This window comes from Stegodyphus dumicola, chromosome 6 (genome assembly GCF_044657685.1).
Source record: "Stegodyphus dumicola isolate Sdum_Otavi_A_Nest chromosome 6, ASM4465768v1".
In the NCBI taxonomy this organism is placed as follows: Eukaryota; Metazoa; Arthropoda; class Arachnida; order Araneae; family Eresidae; genus Stegodyphus; species Stegodyphus dumicola.
In genome coordinates, this window is record NC_140773.1 from 38043352 (window position 1) to 38061977 (window position 18626).

The window sequence follows — 18626 nt, forward strand, 5'->3', positions numbered from 1 at the left end:
TTTATTTCGTACGAGAATATTTTGTACCAGGATGTTTGCGAAGTTGCTCCTTGAGAAGTTTTTTTTTTTTTTTTTTTTTTTTTTGTCTCTTCCCCATATATCTTGTGTGAAAGTTTCTTCTTTGGAGTAAATTTCTGCACGAGTTTCTCGACCGCGAAATTTTCTCTAGTAACCATATGCCTGAATGTTAATAAATTTCTTTTATCATCTGCTTTTTATTTGTTAGAAACTAAAAAAAATCCTTTTGCTGAATATTATGCTTAATTGGCTAAATTTTTCCCAATTTATGAGAAAATTTTATTAGATCAAATTAAAATGTTATGGTATATTAATCAGAGCATATCGAATCTAAAATTTGAACTTATGACAGAATAGAAAGCTAGAACTTTAGTTACTAGCAGTAATCGAGGAAGGATTAATATTCTCTGAATGAAATGTTTTCATGAAGTCCAGTTTATCTCCGGCTAATTTTTGATATCCATCAATATTTTCTTTAAACTCTGGTGTAGACTAAAGATCTTTGCGTTTCGATAACAATGATAAAATATAAATGAACTTGTGATTTATATGCTGTCTTGTTCCCAAATTGTGATCAACCTAACATGTTATTTAAGCATTCATAGGCGTCAGTCACACGTTTTTTAATTACAAAACTGATTAGTTACGTGCCAAAAAATAACGTCAGCTGAAATTCACATTTTTGGTAACCTTTGAATTTAGTTACCTGATACGCACTGAAGTTCATCTAACCATGTTCCGTCTTTGCACTCAATCCTCTTTTCTTGTCCTCCTGATCCTTTGGGCTTATACCTTCCCTCACATTTCAAAACATACTGTCCATCAGGTACTATGGTACCTGCCGAAATCTATAAATCGGAATTACGTTTTTAACAAGTAAAACAATATTTCAAACATAAATAAAACATTTTAAACATTCAAATCAAATTCCTGTTACATTGCCGGATTATTTATATTACATTATTTATTTGGCTAATTATGCTTCTGAAAGGTCAAATGCGTCACTAAGATTTAATATTATGGATTCATAATCTGTCAACGAATTGAGTTGCAACTTTTAATATTTCTTACGCTAGGTGGCTCAGATGGAAATAACTGCTTCAACCATTAATTATGTTTAGGTAAAATTTATATAGGAGCGCATTCTGTTTTCCGTCCGTAGACGGCCTATTATTTGGAAGCAAAATTCTCTTCCTGTGGGGAGAAAAAGAGAATCGAAAGAGAATGACGCAAATGCTTGATGGAAATATGAGGGAAATATGAGGGATAGAAGTTATGAGCAGGTAGCTTCAGTACGCTTTCGTTTTCCTCTGTAACTTCATGGCGCACGTAAGCGCTCGATTCCGTATATAAAATTTTCACGTACGTCCATTGAATTTACTCTAATTGTATTTATTGTTTAAAATATAAATGTGTGTCTGAAATCCTGAAGTGAATTTTCTGACCTAAGAAGACACCAGAAAAAATTTGAGGCTCCCGTTTTGGATTAGGGTGCCCAAACGCGAAGAAACCTTTTTTTTAACATCAATATTTGTTGCAATATTTGCTGAACATATTTGCTTGACGAGTAAAGATGATTCTTTAAATATATGTATGTATGTACGATACTTCAAATGTATAGCCGAAAATATTAGAACTTGAAAACTAAGATGTTCTTATAAAAGAAGTGGCTTTGTTGTTAGTTTTGTTAACTTGGTGGTTAAAAGATAAGTAAAGATAAAATTGGCTCAGTTAGAAGAATAACTTGAAACAGACAACAATAAGAGCCAAAGTCCTCATTCAACTCCAAGAATATCAGAAAATGATCATCCAGGGATCAATTTAGAACAATTAATCAAACTATTAAAACACTACCCCTCAGGGGCTCAATTTTGTGAGTACGGTTGTGGCAATCCCGAGGTACCTTAGCCGGTCAGAAAATCATGATCTTGCTGAGACGGATGCCATGATCCTGCAGCCCTAGTGATCTAGTCCCCTTTCTTTCTCTCCTCCTCTTAATTCTTTCTGTTTTTTATTTCTCTCCCTTATCTTCTCTCTTGTGGTTTTCCTCTTTTAGAGGCTTGGGCTTGTCATGAGAGGCTACTACGCTCTTGTTTCTAGCTTCAAATGTCTAGAAAACTGCTTACGTTTTTGCTGTGAGTGGTGACCTCAGCATGAGCTTCAAAGATTTGATCTATTCTGCATATAATTATGAACAACTCTCTTACATACAAAAGACATCCAGCCGATTCCCATACCAAAATAAAACTAAAAAAAAGAACATTGACCCAAGAAACAAAGGAATTGAAGATTCCACTGACGGATCAAAAATCGAAGGAAAAGTCGGATTGTGCAGAACTCTTTCCAATGCAACAACATCTGGACTCTGAAATAAAATGGAAAGGATGCATAAACAACTACAAAAGCATACATTAAGCAGAATTTTCGGCAATAAAAGCTGCCATCAACATTGTGTCAAACTATTTCTCCAAAATATCCATTAACTCAGACAGGCAATCTCCTAAAACAAGAGTGTGACTTTTGATGCGTTAAGATGAGAATTTTTTAACTGCTTGACTAATAATGTTGGGTGAAAAGCCCATGTCAGTAGCTACTGCTTTTAAATAATTTAGTTCTTGATCGATAGCTACTGCTTTTAAATAATTTAATTCTTGATCGATAGCTACTGCTTTTAAATAATTTAGTTCTTGATCGATAGCTACTGCTTTTAAATAATTTAGCCCTCTAGTTTACTAGGCTCTTGATTTAACTAGGCTCTTGATCAAGAGCTACATTATTTAAAAAGCAGTACCTATTGAAGGGGCTTGTCACTTAACATTTTTAACCAAGCATTTTTCTCCCTTAAAGAATAATGTCTGATATACCTGCCGCTTTTACTTGGAAAGGCTTTGAAACTTACTGCCTCAAAGAAGGAACAAAGTTTGCCACCTGAATACCTAAAGAAAATGAACAAATTGATGGGATCTATAGGATTCTGATACCTGTTTTATCAAAGCTGTCTCTTGAAGATTCTACAAAAGTGTTTCAAGAATACTGGAGATGTACAGAAAATAAATTGTACATATACAAGAAGCATGAAGTATACGTCTTTTGAACTGCGTAACGGTACGAAAATAAATAAAATGAAGACTTGAAAATAAATGAAATATTGAACGAAGAGTATTTAAATCAGTTAAAGCAAGAACGTGATGACATAAGATATGATTCTAAAATAAACATCTCGAAATTATAAGAAGCAAATAGGAAGCAATTGAGCAAACAGAGAAAGAAGCTTAATCTCTTTAAGATAAATGATTTAATCGCTAATCTGGGCACCCAGTACGGAGCAAAATTTAGAACTGAGACAAAATTTTACAGTCCTTATAAAGGTACAACTGGACTTATAAAGGTACCCAGCCATCGGTATGATTTTGAGAAAATCAGGTGGCATTGCGGACGAAACAAGACATCACCACGATTGAGTGCTTGAAGCCTTGATCTACGAGTTAGGACGACGTAGATTTACATTTCTTTTTGTTCCAATTGTTTGAGATACTGTAAATCTAGCCTGATGTCGTTTCTATGTTTCGAAGTTGAAATGGTGTCAGAATGCCGACTCTGTGAAGCGCATTCCTTTCTCCCTCTGTACGTGTTTCATCGCATTCTCAAAGCAAACAATCAGTGCTTGAATGTTCTAATCCAGGGGTGAACAGACTTTTCCAGGGTACGGGCTACTTCTAATTTTTTTAAGGTGTTGCGGTACATCCAGTGTCGTAGGTGTGGTGAGCTAAAGAAAACATCTACAATTTTTATTTTAACTTAATATTAAATGGGGAATATGTACTTGCCTGCCTAACCCTACCTAGATAACTTACTCTTTTAAAACCGTGTTTAAAGCAAAATTCAAGATACAAACATAATAATAATAATAACCAAAAATATAATAATTTCAAATGATGCATTTTTTTCAAGCAATTCAAAGTGTATTAAAAAGTAAATTATGTCATCTAAAGTTAGTTCTCGTAGTTATAGTTAGTAGAAAACGTAGTCTGCATACTGTCCCCAATCTTGAATATCTCGGTATATAATTACTATCTGCTAATCTTGCATTGGATTCTAAGTGGTCATCTGTGAGATGGAAACGCTATGTTGTCTTAATCCCCCCGGGGGTCGACGCAGAGAACTCTGCGAAGCTACTGGCTAGAATCTGTACCTAGGCAGTCTCGGGGTATACAATTTATGAACTTGGTGGTTCTGAAGGCTCTGGGAAAGGTCACTTATTGGCCGGCCTCGGAGGAGGTTGAACCTCTAACTCTGGTTCTAAGGAGTGGGGGGACCTGTAGTGCGATCTTAAGTGAGTTGCGGAACGGGGAATGCCCAAATTGTTGTTGTTGTTAATTATATTCATAGTTCAAAATGTGGATTCACACATGTGAGTAGAGCCAAAGGATGATATTAATTGAAATGCAACTTTTTTTTTAATTAGGATACTTTACTTCGTCCATTAGATTTCAAAAGTTAGTCTTAGGTTCTCAGCTATGTGGTTTTTAATATTATGTCATATTAAAGGAGAAAAACTTAGTTTTCCTCAAGAGATAAAGAGAAAATATAATTTATATTTTCGATTATTTTTATATTTTCAGTTATTTCTTCTACATCAACATTGCCAAATGTGTAACACATGAATGTAAAACTGGTTCTTGTCTTGTAAATTCTCGAAAACGTCTCTCAGATTCGGAGTGAAATTTTATTATTTCATCATTGTATTTCTCTTTGTTTAATGCACCTCTTTTTAAACAACTCGTCAGAAATATTTCCGAAATTCTTTAGACCATTCTTCATCAGCTGGGAAGATAGTAGCTTTAACTTGTTTATGAAAGTATTAACAAATTCAGTGAATTCTACAGTTGTTTAAGAATTTCCTTGCGATTGTAAGTTCAATTCATTAAGACAGCTTGTTATAGCAACAACAAAACTAAATCTATCAACCAAAAGTCATCACTAAGTTCAACGTACGCTTTATCATTTGATTCCAAAAAATCTTTTACCTCTTGTAGTAAGTCCCTGAATCTTGGTAAAATATAGTCCTACTTAACCAACGAACATCTGCATGATATAACAATTGCCTGTAATCAGATTTGTTTTCTTCTTAGTTGGGCCCGAAACATTCTTCTCCGAAGAGCTTTTCCTCGAATTGAGTTCACAATGCAGATTCCCATAACATGACGTATACTTGGAATTTTACAACAGAAAGCCTGTTGTTGAATAATGCAATGATAAGAGAGGAATTGCGCTATGCCTTCCTTTCTGATATACACTGAAGTGACAAAAGTCATGGGATAGCAATATGCAAATATACAGATGGCAGTAGTATCGCAAAGAAAATGTATAAATGCGAAGTGCTTTGGCAGGGCTTTCATTTGTGTTCAAGTTATTCATGTGAAGAGGGCTTTGACGTGATTATGGCCGCACGACGAGAATTAACAGACTTTGAATGCGGAATGGTAGTTGGAGCTAGACGCATGGGTCATTCCATTTCGGATATCGTTAAAGAATTCAACATTCCGAAATCCACAGTGTCAAGAGTGTGCCGAGAGCATCTAATTTCAGGCATAACATCCCATCATGGACAGCGCAGTGGCCGACCACCTGCACTTAACGATCGAGACCAGCGACGTCTGCGTAGAGTTGTCAGTGTTCACAGACAAGCAACACTGCGTCAAATAACCGCAGAAATCAATGTGGGACGTACGAGGGACGTGTCCGATAGGACAGTGCGGCGTAATTTGTCTTCCTTGGGCTATGCCAGCAGAAGACCGACTCGAGTGCCTTTACTGACAGCACGACATCGCCTGCAGCGACTCTCATGGGCTCGTGAGCATATCGGTTGGTCCCTAAACGAATAGAAACTCGTGGCTTGGTAAGATGAGTCACGATTTCAGTTGGTAAGAGCTGATGGTAAGGTTCGAGTGTGGCGCAGACCTCACGAAGCCATGGACCCAAGTTTCAACAAGGCACTGTTCAAGCTGGTGGTGGTTCCATAATGGTCTGGGCTGTTTTTACATGGCATGGACTCGGTCGTCTGGTGCAACTGAACCGATCATTGACTGGAAATGGATACCTTCAGCTACTTGGAGATCACTTATAGCCATTCATGGACTTCACGTACTCAAACAACGATGGGATTTTTATGGATGACAATGCGCCATGTCACCGGGCCACAATTGTTCGCGATTGGTTAGAAGAACATTCTAGACAATTCCAGCGAATGATCTGGCCACCTAGATCGCCCGACATGAATCCCATCGAACATTTATGGGACATCATCGAGAGGTCAGTTCGTGCCCAAAACCCTGCACCGTCAAAATTTTCACAATTATGGACGTCTATAGAGGCAGCATGACTCAATATTCCTGCAGGGGACTTCCAACGACTTATTCAGTCCATGCCACGTCGAGTTGCTACACTTCGACGGGCAAAAGGAGGACCGACAAAATATTAGGAGGTATCCCATGACTTCTGTCACTTCAGTGTACATAGCCGAAAATCCATTGACTCTGACGGTCATTGATGGGGTCTCAGCAGTTTTGATCTATATAACTTTATAAATTCAAATTTTTTCTCCTCTACGTATTTTTTTAAAGCGCAGTAAACACCTTCACCTCGAGTTTTCTTCGTAAAAGGTAATATTGTTAATTATGCTTCTTTTACACTCGTATCCTTAACATCCATTCTTATAAAAATGCAAAGTTTAAAAATATCAGCCATGTGCATAGATTCGTCAAATTGCAAGGAAAACAAATACAATTAGTAATATCTTCGTCGGGTGATAATCCATATCGAAATTCATCATTTCTATAGGGCACGTGGCAGCTCTACGCGAAAGTTGTACGTCTTTAATTGCGGAAATAATTTTTGTTCTTCAATGAATCGCTGCCTTCCAGAAACGCTCTTTTTTTATTAATTCTCCATCTGTGAAAGGTTTCTTATGTTTTGCTAACACATAACTCACACAAAAAGATGCAACTACTGCAGCCTTATGCTGTTATCACATACGATATTTGCTGCCGGAACGAAATGTTTGGAGGAACAGTTCTGAGAGTCGCTCTTCCGCGAAATCCGGTTACCATCTTCACTTGGTAATGCCAAACAAGAATCAGTTATCTCTCAAATAGGCGAAAGGGACGTTTCCTTTCAAGTGACATTTGCTTCTTCGTGTTGTTTTGTATCGCTCACACTCTTTTCGTTTAAACGTTACTGTTAGTTACGGAAAATAATAGAAAGGTTATTGATATTAAGTTAATTACTTTGATCTCTACTCTGGCATTTCAAATAACAGATAAACACACTTCTGGTTTATAGCAATCAATTACATCAGTAATAGCCAAATTCTGTATACACTAAGACTAGTTTAAAATGTGTGCTGGATAAGTCTATTTATCAGACATTACTTATGTGTATTTTCTGATGTCTGCATTTCAATGAAAATTTGATGGCTCACTGGAAAATTTGTGACCTGGTGAAAGCATTTTCTTGGCCAACTTTATGGCTTATAATTACTGCTTTGTCCATAAATATAAACAAACAAACAGACAAAAAAAAAAAAAAACCTGAAAGGTTTAAGATTTTAAATTACGTCCAAGGGTTTTTTTAAACATTTTGTGTGTTTAAAATAAATTTTTTGGCAAGGTTCATTTTTGTATTCATACATATATATATATATATACACATCTAATAAGTCATATATTTATATACATATAAAGAGGTGCGATGGTTTAGAAGTTGTTGATATATATTTATTAATATTAATGTAATGAATGAGATTTATATTAATGAATGTATATACAAATGTTTTATATCATGCATAATAATGAATCCATAAATTTCTAATGTTTCAATATATAGCATTTACAATAAAAGTACCGTTTCTAATGTATTTATAATCCAAAAAGTATTTCATTAATAACATGAAAATAATAGAAAAATTTAATGAGTATTCTCATTATTACATAAATTATGTTTTTCTTTTTTTATGCATCTTTTATGCTGTTTAAAATCTGTCACTGATTATGCAATTAACAATTTCAAAGATAAGTAATTAGGAGAAAATCCGTGAATATACAAACGGATTAAAAAATATATTCAGCTTAAATTTGAGAAATAAAATTCTATTATATAACAGTGATAATACACAATCAGCACGAAATACGACAAATTTGGCGAACTTTTGGCGAAGAACAATTTGTAAACAAATCGGAACTGCAAGAACGTTGTAAAGCGCTGTCAACTCTGAAATTCCAACGATTATATATTTAATGAATATGCAAACATTTTAAAAATGACTGAGGCAGTTATATTACAACAAAACAGCAATATTACAACAAATAATTAAATCGGCATCTATTTCCACCGTCCATGACTTCACAGTGAGACCCATCGCCATATTGAAAGTTACCTGTGGTCCTTCAGAAGCAGAACTTTCGTCTGATTGGTTGAACGTATGAGGAATACGTCGGAGAATTGCCGTTAAAACTGACAAAACCAAAGCCATTATTTTCAGAAAATGACAAAAAAACTTCCTTCCGCCTAATCCCATCTTCATTGACGACGAAATTCAGCGGATAAATCAAGTGAAGTAAATCGGAGTCACACTTGACAAAAAAAACTTACTTTTCGACAACATTTACACGAAACTGTCAGAAAATTCAATATCTCAATAGCTATTATGCGTCCTCTCCTCAGCAGACATAACAATCTGACTGTCAACAATAAGCTTATTCGACATTCGACTCAAGTAAAGTCCAGATGGAACATTTTCGGGAAAGTTTCAAAATGTTGCTCATAGCCTGGACATGTTCCGTCTAGCTAGATGAAACATTTCTCGGAAGCCTCCGGCTTAAAGCAGTGCAACTAGAATCTCGTTTCTCGGAACTGTCTCGCGTAGCCGCTCGCGTTCCGTAGAACTGATAGCCTCTTTAGATCTAATATTGGGCTTAATAAAATATGATTGTTGTCCGATTAATTGCGATTTAAATTCTTTTAAGTTTTGTTGACACAATTTGCTTTCTAACAGAAAATCTGTATCAAAACTTCCATGCATTTTTTTAATATGCCTTTCAACTTTTTTTTTTTTTTAATGTGCCACACTTGCATGACATATATCGCATATACATTTTGCATTCACCATTGGAAAAACTCTGTTCTTCCCATTCTATATTAAAATTGTATCTTTTTTTTCCCTTAAAATTTGTTTTCAAAATTGCACCCCTCTTTTAAAATATGACAGATTACTATTTTTACCACAAAATCACAAGTCACATAAAATTGTCAAGTTGAGTGCTTAAAGAACTTTAGCGACTGCTAGACTGTGGACGTATTCAATGCAGCGAGCATACGTGAACCGGTGAATCTAATCTGGATCGGTGAATAGCTAAATTAGTGAATCTAGTCTAGCTGGCGTCGGTGTTCCATAAATATATTTCTTTTAGTATGCCCGTCTTAGGTCTTAGTAAAGGCAGTCACTCCAAAATGTCTTGATGGTCCAGTGGTCGATCGCGATCTACTTAATGCCCACCCTTATTCTAATCTATGTAGATACCATGCTTATTCAATGAAATGAATTGATAATGGGTTAATTTATTTCAACTGGAAAAGGGCTTGTGTCCTGTAATGGTGTAACTTTGATTCTTAACATTGCGTTTCCTAAGACTGCAGCTTTATAAATATAGTTATGCGTACTTCCTACACGTGGATTAGATTTACTCATGATTTTCCTATTCCATTATGAATCCAAAAATAAAAATCTGATGTGTACACCATATGACTTTCTTACACGGAATATTAAATTACACGCATTTTTTGCTGCATTTCATTTAAACTTATTTCTTTGAATTTCATTAGGGATACAGTTCTCATTCCATTTATTCAGTTCCCACTTCGCGACAAGGCAAAAATGCATAAAACCTCAAAATATCTTTATCAAAAAATTGAAAAATATAGAAAAATATAAAACATCAAATACTGTTAAAACCATTAAAAGGCAATTTTTACAATTAAAATTAGAGTTTCTATACAAAAACAAGCAATTCGGCCAGCGGGCAAGAAGGCATATTTTTTGGTGCACAAAACTGAAAATTTACTTCTGCGAATCGACACAGAAGGTGCAGAATCTGACTTAATTCACTATTCTGCTATGTTCCATATGTAAACCAATATGGCAGCTTAGGCTTATCTGAACAAATATGGCTTAGGCTTATCTGAACTCAGATAACTTTTAAATTGTTGATAACTCTACAACTATTGCATGCAGATAAATCAAAATTATAAAAACTTAAAAAAATATTCTGAAGAAAAAATAACCGGAAGAAAAGAACAACATAATTCTATCCTTTTTAAAGCAAAAAATGCACACTTTACCAATGTATAAGAATAAAAAAACTTTAGCTCATGGAGCAGAGTAACAGTATGGATATATATACATATATATTGCAATCAAAAATTGCATTTTGATTATTGATATCCATATTGCAATCAAAAAGGGAGGTTCACAACAACAGCATGTTCAACGAAATTGCCTTTTTCACACTTGAAGAGCAAAACTTTAAATGCACTGCTTGTGAAATAGCAGGAAAGATGGACTAATGACTCCACAGGAAGACGGGTCTTCTCTTTCTTCCCAAAAGTTTCACTCAGTCAAAGAAGCACATAGAATTTTTATACTCAATTTTTCACTGGTCATGGACCTATTAATACATATCTCTTTCGATTTGGACTACGTAAGACTGAGCTTCGTTCTTGCGGGGAGTTGGGAGACCCTGAACACTTTATCTTTCACTGTTCATTTACTAAAAAACTTCACTTGAATAAACCTTTAGATCAAGATAGGCCAAAATGGGCTGAACTGATACTAAAAAAACTCTAGTGAGAGTAAGAAATTTAAGGAAATTATGCTTTTCTGTCAGGAATTAAATTTCTCTGTAAATAATTCTCTCAGATCATCTCTATTGGAAGTGAGTAATTGACTTCCACAGCGACTGTTAGATTGCAGCGACTGTTAGATTTTTTACTGCATAACTGTAATTGTTTTACTTATTGTGTTTGATGCTTATTATTGTTCAGTTTTGTTGTTTCCACTACTTATGTTACTGATTTAAAATTAGAAATGATTTTACGTAAAACAGATGTATTTGACATTGAATGTATCTATACTCTTATAAATTGTAACGGTTACTTGTAGCCTATTACTTTCTTATATCGTACGATTAGTTGGTTTTATTTGTGACGCACATAGAATTTGTTGTTTGGTACTGAAATCGTTCTTAATTATGTATAGATCATGATTATTTTGTTTAGTTTTTTTTTTTTTTTTTTTTTTTTTTCCAGTTGTGAATTACATTTAAGAGAAAGTTTTTGTGACAATTTTTAATCATTTTGCATACCTTTATGCATTTTGTTTTAATTGAATTGATTCGCTTTGGTGAATTTGATTGGTATTAATTATGCATTATATAGTAAAAATTTGCATTCATGATAGCTGTTTTATATTAATTTTCTTTGCTTTAATGTTGAATGCATTTTGTATTTGATTTTGAAATTCTGTAAAATTTTATGTTGGCATTTTTCTTGTATTGTATTTGTTTTAGCGATGCCAGCAAACCTAATCTAGAATAATTATTTTGTATACCTTTATACACTTTTATGAATTGAATAGTTGACCTGGTTTTGTGGATTTGATTGGTATTACTTGAGTTCTCTATTGTAAAATTTGCATTCAAGGCAGAGTTTTAATAATTTTCTTTGAATTAATTCTGAATGCATTTGGTTTTTGAATTTGAAATTTTTCATTACTTTATGTTGGCATTATTCTTGTACTGTATTTCTATCGCGTTGCCAGCAAACCTGATGTAGAGCTTTTATATTACTTGGAGTGGTTTTGTTTTTAAACCAAATTTATGTTTCGTATTGTAGTAATATCTCAGGTTCAGTGCATTTTATGATAATATTGTTCAGTTATCAAAGTTATTGGTTCTTAGTTCCGAATTCATATGACGAAATATTATTTATTATTGTCTTAGTTTATCTGCATGCATTTTTTCTAAATTGAATAGTTCTTCTTGATATTGTGAATATAATTGAAATTAATTTGTGTATAATACAGTAATGGATGTATTATATTTTGTCATCATTTATAGAAATCTATTGAATATATTTTGATTTATGTACTGACCTCTGATTGTCTCAATATGCAGCTACTGCTGTTTTAAGGCAGGTATTTTCACATTTTTAACTGTGCAATATGAAGTTGCGCTGTACTGATTGCTTTTGTTAGAATAATGTGTTTTTGGTCTTTGATGAAAGATACTGTTAATCAATAACTGTGATTCTGTATTCAGGTCCTTAAGATCATTTTGGTCTTTTGCGTTGTTATCATTAAAGTTGGATGATATGTCGCATTTAATCGGGTTCCACCATTTGCAATTTTATTTTTGATTGTATTGCACAATTTTGTATTTGATTTTTGAATCATATGAATTTTTTTTATAAAAGGTACCTAAAATTTTGCATTGATTAATATTGTATATTGTTATATAGTATGATTTTGTTCAATGGTTTATACTCTTCACTAAATTGAACATTCGTTATCTAAAATGTCTATCGTCCCATTTTTCAACATTGAAGTAAATTTTATTTAATGTTGTTTTTATGGTATAGTGTATTTGTTTTGATACAAATTGATATTCATGAAAACTGTCTATATTTCTGATTTACTTGATGCATTGGTAACCTTCTAATGCAAGGGGTCATAGCATTATGCTCATGCATGTTCATGTATATAGTTTTGATGTTTTCATGCATGAAGATAAGTTTGATTCACTAGCCCAATGTTAAACATTGATTTTTGACCAAATGTTATTGTATATGGTTTCATTTTTGTTTCCTTTTGGATTGTCACATGTTTGACCTAATAGCATTGTCTTGATCTGGTATAAGTTTTTATTGTTATGTTCTTGTGTATATCTTTTATGGAGATTTATCGTTTAGCTGGCAATGTAATAACTGATTATGAAATTTTATATTTAAAGGGGAATTGTCACAAGTTTATGGGCTCGTATCTGTATAGCGTAGGTACGCAATTTCCTTATTGCCATTGATTTATTTTTGAAGTTGGAGTTAATAGACTGTATTATTATTTTTCTTCTATTATGGTATTAAATCTGAAATTTGAAATCTTCTGATTACTGTATTTCATGACTATGTTACTTATGTTCTTGAAGGCCTTGTATGCCACTGTAAACTTATTTTGCTTAGTGATAATAAATGGCTTCTGGAGGCAGGGGCTTTAATCCGTGTAAGGCAGGCATGTCAGCTAGGTAATGGAGCTCTTGTTCTCTGGTTAATAGTCCTATATACAAAATTTTAACGTTCTGTGGCTACTCGATTTTGAGTTATGAAAAGATACATATATACGTCACCAAAAATCTGTCCTAAATCCATTGTAAATCCTTTTTGCAACCCGTTTTGGGAAATGGAGTCCTCTATTCTGTTCTTACGTACAAATGTTATGCATAAACATCGTTAAATTGCATTCGATCGCGGTGAAAATGGATATTTTCGTTGGAATATGATATCCGAAAATTACAATACTTCCTTTACTTCGTACAAGGAAGTACAAATTAACATAAAAATGATACATAAAGAAAAGCATAAAAGTATGCGTGTATAAAAGAAGTAAGTGTACGAAAGAAGAAATGCATACTTACATTCTCGTACTTCAGGAAAAATGAGTACTGAGGATGAGGAACAATTTTATACATTCCTATTTCTCCATGAGGCAATACAGGTACTTTACATGAGTCTGTAATAACTAGGAAAGAATATCTGAATAAATTAATTACAATACAGAACTGTATTATTAGGTTACATAGAAATATCTGACAGCCTTTGAAATATATCTGAAGCATATATCCTTTTCGCTGCTAATCAAGTAGCCAAGCCAGGAACAAAGCGAACAGGAAGTGTAAAATTTTCATGAATGGAAGAATACGGTGGGCCATACAAATTATTATATTTTACAGTACTTGTATGTTACAGGCGGCAATAAAAGTTCTCGCAGAAGTAAAATGTTTTGAGGTTTATCTATTTATTTAAACTAATAGTTTTTTTTTTAAGTTGAAAGACTTCCCTACTACCTTTTTTCACCCAAGCTTTTCATGCTACGATGCAAATGAGATAACGAGAGTTTATTCAGATTAAGGTAGAAAGAACTGCTATTTAAGCAAGAGTTTTGGAAGTTAGTTTTAGAGCGAATCTGCCTATTCTAGGCCACGTTGTGCTGTGATTATTAGCGACTTGAGTTACCGGCGTTGTCTGTTCTAGCCATTTGGCTTGTCTCGTCGGTTTACTACAAACAAGAGCTTTTCCTGCGCGTTTAAGTATTCTTTGAGCCGTCAGCCTAATCGACTACACCATGAAATTATTATTTGTTACATATTTCTGTTAAGCCAGAAGTGCTTGGCTTATTGTAATTCAAGTTGGGTCAATTGTTATGTCTGAATAAAAGGGTCTTATACACCCTTCTGGTTTCTGTTTTGTTTCACAAGGTTAGAACATAATTCTTCAGTACTTTTTTTTATAGTATATATTGTATGTTTTCAAAGAGACATATGCTTTCACTGGTGCCCGAACAGTAAGAATTAATAAGTCGCAGGAAACTTCACCATTTAACATATTTTTCTAAACGTTGCAAGCCCCGTCGACCACCATGAATCCCTTGGAGCTGCTACGAAACCAGCAGCAGTTTTGATGAAAAGACGTCTGTCTTAAGTTTTTTGAGCGGTTAAATACGTATTTTTTGCTTCATCCAGTACAAGAAGCACAAAAAAATGCTCCCGAACACGGACCAAGGAGTATAACATTTGCGCGAGTCAATGGGCCTTGATTAGGCCTAGAGACGCAATGAAAGCAAAAAGCGGCAGAACGCCGTCTGAGTTGGTATCCTCTGGCTTTCCAGCGTCCAAGCAGCACCAACGACCCGTCCTGTCCTATTTATCTCGGTTGGGCGAACTATGAGCGTACACGTTGGGACCCAAAAGATGCTGAACTATGTCCGGGCGGGATGAGGCCAGAGGAAACTCTGGAGGAGATCCGTAGCTGTTCTGACGTGCAAATCGATCATCAGATCCGGGCCTAGGGCGAAAGGCTAATTGAACCATTTAGCAACTGGTTCCCTTCGAAGTTTCCCTCAGGACAGCTGGCGCTCGAGATTCAGTGCCATCCGGTAAAGCGAATGATTAGAGGGCTTGGGGCCGAAACGACCTCAACCTTTTCTCAAACTTTAAATGGGTGAGAAGTCTGGCTTGCATAACTGAAGGCCTGACAATTGGATGAGAGTGTCCAGTGGGCCACTTTTGGTAAGCAGAACTGGCGCTGTGTGATGAACCAAACGCTGGAATCAAAATTATGATGTACAATCGGTTATTCCAGCGACGTTAAGGTTAAACATTTTAAATGAATGACATGATTCGCCTATACCTGGTCACCTGGGAATCAGAAAGACAGTACGACGAGTTGGTGAGGCATATGTCATGTCTGGTATAACTGCATATGTCAGGTCCTGCCATGCTTGCCTGTTAAATAACAACACTAACTAAAACCCGACCGGGTACGTAAAATATAAAAGCATAATTTTCTAACGAATTATAGTCGGGATCGACGTGCTAGGGCCCTTTTCCGGGCAGCGAGATAAATAAAAATCGTTATTTACTCGTTATAGTAGATCATTTTTTTTAAATGGGTTGAAATAGTCCGCCTGAGAAGAAACAGCCTTGGCAAAATTAGTAACAGATTCCTTTTTAAATAAATATGCCTTAAACTACTGAGCTCTTAAAATTAACTTCTGATAATGGCAAACAGTATGTGTCCTAAATATTTGAAAGGCTATGTATAGGAATTAGCAAACGTTATATAAAAATAGTATTTTATCGGCGGCAGTCCAACATAACAGAAAGGGTAAGCAAGAATATAGTGAAAATAACACGCTGCTACGGGATAAATTATCACAAGCTCTGGAATAACGGGGTCAATGAGTTGGCTTATGCATTACGGACAGCGAAGCATCACACTATAAAGTCCAGCTGAGTTATTCTTAGGCCGAAAGTTAATTACACCGCTGGAGAAATTATTTTTTGTACAGAAGAGAGCCTCGGAATTCCAAATGAAAGATATCCAAAAACTGACAGACGAAGCAGTTGAATGTTCGGATAGCGCAAGGTAGAAAGCAAAAGGTATCACGATATGAAGCAGAGAGTGGCAAATTATAAAGTGGGAGATTAAGTGCTAAAAATAAAGCACTCCCAATCACCGTCAGGTGACGAGCAAGTTGCCAAATTTTTTCCCAAGTTTCAGAGACCCTGCATTATGGAACGACAAGCGGAGTAGAAAATGCGAATAAAGGTAAAAAAACAAACGGAAGCAAGAAAGCCAAAGCAACCAACACGCAGAGACTCCAGGAAGCGACAGCAGCCACCAAAGGAGTTAGAAGGTACGATAAAAAGCCGAAAAAAAGCTACAGCAGCAGCCCCAAAGTATGGAGAAGATCCCATGTCAAGACAACTATAGAATAAACGCCCAGCCGACCAAGCTGCAGAGGCGCTAAGGAAAACCCAGCGTGGCCAACTTCTCGATCGATAGAGGGAAGGTCCAGCAGAAAGTTCAACGAAGTGTAAACAAGGGATTGAACCACCTGAGCCACAGCTTCGCCAGAAAAGGCCAAGGTTCCGGGAGGCAGCAAGGAAGGGGAAGCTCAACGAAGGACAGGAAGAACAACCGTGGCAAAGGCTAAGGGTCCGGCAGATGGAGGTCTATCCCAGCTAGGATCAGTTCATTAAGAAACAAATGGAAGAACATCAAAGATCGAAAATATAAGTTCAATTTTATTTTCACCTTAGTAAAGTTCAGTTTTATTTTATATCTAGCAGGACTAGTTGTTAAATTCGTTTAACTTTTACCTCAAGGGAGTTTATTCTAGTGCATTTCAACGAGCAAAATGGCGCAACAAATAACAGTTTATCTCTAGTACGAGTCATACCTCTTTTGTTAAAATTTCAGCTAAATAAAAAAGATTGTTCTCGGGTTTGTGTCATACTATTTCAGATGTAGCGATAACTCTCTACTGTCTAATAGGGGTTGTAGGACTAAAACTTATGTATCCAATTCAACTACAATCTTATAACTTATCTAGATGGGAGAGATCCTGACGATCTCTCTTCACTACTGCATCATGATGAGGGACGACTGAGGTTGGGCTAACAAGAGCGGGCAACTCAAAAAGACACCGTTATAATTTTTTAAGATTCTCCTTGTTGGCCAAGATATAAGGGTTCTATGGTATAAAGTTGCCAGCGCCGTTTTCCCGCTGAGAGATACTCCAAGATACAAGACAGCTATGACGTAAAGGCACGAATATGCCCTGCATTCGGTTTGCATGCAACAGGAATTTGACGTCTATTATAAGGTACCATTGCGTATAATTCCGATTTGACAGCACACTGCAGCATAGTGTGAAACCATATAAGGTTCACACTGCCTTATGCTACCCGAATACACAGGTGCTCGATTCGTGCTTTGGCCTGCGCGTTCTGCAGACTTCTGATAAATCTCAATTGAAGAGAACCCCCCAATGTAAAGTTTTAGATTAAGCAAAAAAGCAATCTTAGTTCGTATATATCGTTAGTTCATAGACGCTTGGTCGTAGATAATTTCAGAAAATTTATTTTCAAGACAAAAATTTTACACAATTTGCTTCCCTAAAGGAAAAGCTTCTCTCTGGTCGCACTCAAAGTCGATAGAGTTATTCCAAATACACGTCAAAGGCGGGTTATTTTGTTTCATTTTAAATGGCTGCCTGATCATATTGATCGAATTATTGATGTCAATGAGCGTATTTTCCACGGTTTCGTAAGGCCCAAACGGGCGAGACTTAGGGATATCGATGGTAATATGAGTACAATAACATTAAATGTGATTACACTAAGCAGCATCAGTACATAATTTCTGGAGTAGAACCGATGCCACATTGACTGCGATATCCACGACTGCTGTCAAGCATTTATGCCCAGCAATACAACACCAGTTACTGGACCAGAAGCAGCAGCTGAGTATTGATTTCTCCATATTCTACGCTTCTAAATGTCCAGCAAATTTTAGAATTTTATACTTTCATTATAATGTATCTGTAAAATATACATTTTGCAAGCTGCGTTCCTTTCTGATGTTGCAATTATAATAGTCAATAGTGTAATTTACATATTTTGGAAATAGTTTTTGCTGAAAATGGTAAGGGAATCAGCATGAGACAGCAAAGCTTATTTTGTTACTGTTACATTTTAATAGAGATAATTTTAAATGTTCATGAACTTAATATACATAATATTTTACCGTGAAGTGTTGCCAATCAATGCAGTTTAGTTCTAATTATGGACAAATGTAACTGATAACATCTGCCTTACGGTTAATGTAATTCCCATTGACTCCCCATAATCCATAAGATACGTTTTATTTCATGAACAAGGATATTATACTGCTATTCCAGTATTTGTTTAAATACTGGAATAGCAGTATAATATCCTTGT

At 35.3% G+C, this 18626-nt stretch overlaps 1 protein-coding gene across 2 annotated transcripts in view; it reads right to left on the reverse strand.

The window, feature by feature from the left end:
• LOC118202761 (complement component receptor 1-like protein) overlaps positions 1–18626 on the reverse strand; it is a 102580-nt gene that overhangs the window by 44257 nt on the left and 39697 nt on the right. For both annotated transcript variants that reach the window (XM_085818221.1, XM_035374957.2), the window contains exons 6-7: positions 13758–13861; positions 725–866 (exon numbers count right to left, since the gene is read on the reverse strand). In XM_085818221.1, coding sequence (XP_085674347.1) covers positions 725–866; positions 13758–13861 — 246 coding nt within the window. The remainder of the gene's footprint in view (positions 1–724; positions 867–13757; positions 13862–18626) is intronic.